The 3493-nt window shown below is 30.9% G+C and overlaps 1 protein-coding gene across 1 annotated transcript; it reads right to left on the reverse strand.

Moving 5' to 3' along the window:
• Positions 1–249: 249 nt before the first annotated feature.
• Positions 250–2471, reverse strand: LOC113513779 (alpha-(1,3)-fucosyltransferase C-like). Its single transcript, XM_052896443.1, has 2 exons — positions 1387–2471; positions 250–629 (listed from the first exon to the last, which is right to left on the reverse strand). Exons 1-2 carry the CDS (start codon positions 2409–2411, stop codon positions 362–364), a joined length of 1293 nt encoding a protein of 430 aa, XP_052752403.1. The 5' UTR covers positions 2412–2471; the 3' UTR covers positions 250–361.
• Between the last annotated feature and the right edge of the window lie 1022 nt (positions 2472–3493).

Below are 3493 nucleotides of genomic sequence, written 5' to 3' on the forward strand. Positions count from 1 at the left end.
TTTGTTAATTAGTATGCTGTGTTTCCTTTAAAATGATTGTACACTGTGTATAAATAGACAGTAATTTTAATATTAAATCTTATCAGTGTAACAATTGCTAGGAGATCAAATAAAGATAAAAATAAAATATTACTATTTATATGGCAAAAAAAAAAAAAACTAGAATAGCAATTTGTTGACAGGATTAACTATGATGACTAAGTAGGTAGGGAACTGACTGATATATCTATATAAGTAAAACAAATAATGATAAGAAGTGTACGTAAATAAATAATCTATTTGGAACATAAAACTGTTCAATGAGACTAGATTTACAACATTCTTAATCACTATGATTTACATGTAGATAAACATGTATCAACTAGCATAAGTCTGGTGGATCCCACCACTCTCTGAAGTTCTCTACAACTGATGTTTTTTGTAACATCTCTTCGTTATTCAATAGTGAACAGAAACCACAGTAATCGTCGGTCTCCACGCTCTGTGCCCTTCTATAATAGGAATAATATTTCTTCCACCTAAAGTACTCGGCGTATTCATCGGGGTTGTTAATCAATTCGCTCATCTTGGCTGCTAACTTCTCAGCGCCTAGTTCTCTCGCGTTCAAGTAAATGCCCTCCGGCATAAATCTGTAATAGACAAACAGGTAAAACTTTTCCTTAATGAAGTTTTCTCGGAGATAAATTACGTTTAAATTAATTATATTTACGATTAATTATAGAACACGTTGTATTCTAGTGATTCTAATATTAACTTATAAATTGTTAAATTATCTTGATAGATATGAGATTGTTTTTTAATCCGACATAATCTAGAATCAATCGGACTATCCGAACGAGATTTAATCCGACCACTATTATAGACGAGAATGTTTGTGACGATGTATTAATGAATGATTGATACTTTTTCACACAAAACCACTAAACGGATTCTAATGAAATTTGTTACACAAATAGGTTATATCCTAACTTTACATACATATATACTAATACATGCGCGCAAAATTGCGGGGTATAGATAGTTTATTATATTTGGACTTTTTTTTTATAAAAATTATAAAACAGATTTATTAGCGATAGTTAACATGACAGTATATTAATTACTTTAATAGAGAGGTTATATTTTGCTGCTTTTTAAGGCTAATATGCTCGATGTAAAGTTGGCAATTTGGAAATATCACAAACATAACAAATAGTTGACAAAATATAATGATGTTTTTCAATACTTTTTAACTAATTTAATGACCCCATGATAGTCTCGTTGATATAAGATTGAAATGAGAAATATGAACACTTACATTAAAACTGGCATATATGTTAAATTACCATAAACCTTCCTTGTAATCGTGTCATTAAATAACAAGAAAAATTCATAATAAAAAGTCACCTTGTGTAATTAGCACCTCCATAAACTATAGGTATTGCATTGTTTTGTAATCCATGTAATAATTTTTCTGTTACATAATCTTCACTGAAGGAGTTTTCAAACGACAAATAGAAATAATAAGTTTCTTTTATCATATCTTCGCATAACTGTTCATTGTCACGTGGACATGAAAGTGTTCCACAATTTCCATATACGTCTATAGTTAAATTGTACTTTTCTAATTCTATTACAAGGTCTTTTACAAACCTTTCACGGCGACTTTTTGAATAACAATTTGATACAAACCAAGCTGCTGTTTTGGTTTTTGTTTTTAGTTCTGCCTTAACTTCTTCACTCACGGGGTCCATGTCTTCAAATTTTATCCAATGCATAATTTTATTTGGACCTATTATATTATTTTTCGCGTCTCTAATTATAATATAACCCCATCGAGCCTCTGAATCAAGTCTAAATGTCCAGGTCCAATTAAAGAATCCATCGAATCTATTGGAGCAAACTGGATAATAATGTGATGATTCAATATTAGTAAAAACAAATTTTTGTTCAAGAGAACGCTCCTGTGGTAAATTCCTGTCAGGCATATGCACAACTTCAGGGCCTGCGAATGCAATAACATCAAATTTCTTTATATCACCAAGGTAGGTTTTATCAGAAGTCACAATGCAATTAGTAAATTGACAATTTCTATCAATGAATCCTTGTTGACCGACACCCATGTATACAAATGGTACATTTTGTGGTGAAGTCCATTGTAGAATATATTTCATGGTAGGATCTTTTGAGTCAGATTCTTCTTCTGTCCGAGCCAATTCTGAAGATGTTTTTGAAGCATCTTCAGGTTGATTTGTCCAATTTTCATTATATACGTCATGGTATTCACTAACAACACCACTAATTTCTTTTAGTCTATTAATAATAACATTTTCATATCCATTTTTGGTTGTATTCACAGCTGTGTATAAAAGTAACAAAATAGATACAAAAAGTACCAATATAAACAATTTAAAGGTGGAATTTCTCTTCATATTTTTTTTTCGCAAAACCTAATTTTACTACCGCGCAAAATGCGCGTGCGACGCGCGTGGTTGCAGTATATCACTGAAGGAGATATCAAACACGTGAAAAGTAGGTAATCGATACGGACTTTGTTTATTTTTATATCTTGTTATCAAATCTACTTTTATATATTGTGGCAAAGAGAATTATTTTTGAAAATATAGTGCTATACTTAAATAATAAATTTGTTTTAATATACTTTGTGTAACAATAATTACAAAAAAAGTAATTAACTACGATTGTAATTATTAATACTAATGTATAATGAATAAAAATAAAACCATTATATTGAAAGAAAACCATATACTTTTATAAAGCATAATATTTAATTCTATCTAATTCTAATCTATTGATAATATCTTGCCTCACTTTTTGTCATTTTTTCTGACATCTACTTTTTATAGATCAAGAAAAGTATTTTTTAATATAATACTCGTATAACTAGTTATGCGTCCTGGCTTTATAGGAATACAAATTGTATATCCTAGCTTTCTGTAAAATAAAAATATTGGATTTTTGTGATTAATGGAAGAGAATAAAAATGCAGGTGTTCTATCACGACTCATCGTGATGAATACACTTGGAATTCAGCTCGATATTTTCCAGCGGGGGGACCCCGTGGAGGTCGACCTGACAGGGTGTATTGTTAGCAATGGGACCGGTAGTTCGCATTACTAACAATCCCTCTCTCCCCCAACTGGTCGTTATAATTACGTAATAACTTATCATGTATGTTAAAGGTACCCAGGTACGATAAACAAAATATTATCAATAGCATACCAAAATAACATAGATTAGATATCTGATAAAAATGGTATATGTATATAGAATATTGAACATTAGATATATAATCAATTATTTCATTATAATCGATCATCATCACCATCATATCGACCGTTAACTGTTCACTTCTCAATACAGGCCTCTGCCATAAGGGGGGTTTTGCCAATAGTTACCACGCTTGGCAGACGGATTAGCAACCGAAGCAGTAATAGGCTTTGGTGATGTTTTAACAGAAACGCCGCTACACATTTCCGAGTTTCCTTAATCG

The sequence above is a fragment of the Galleria mellonella genome, unplaced genomic scaffold (assembly GCF_026898425.1).
Source record: "Galleria mellonella isolate WM207_F2 unplaced genomic scaffold, CSIRO_AGI_GalMel_v1 utg329, whole genome shotgun sequence".
In the NCBI taxonomy this organism is placed as follows: domain Eukaryota; kingdom Metazoa; phylum Arthropoda; class Insecta; order Lepidoptera; family Pyralidae; genus Galleria; species Galleria mellonella.

Excerpts from the sequence above, each read along its gene's own strand:
- LOC113513779 (XM_052896443.1), bottom strand. The coding sequence starts at position 2,411 with ATGAAGAGAAATTCCACCTTTAAATTGTTTATATTGGTACTTTTTGTA. Across the intron at positions 630-1,386 it reads GGAGGTGCTAATTACACAAG|ATTTATGCCGGAGGGCATTT; the intron begins GTGACTTTTTAT and ends TGTCTATTACAG.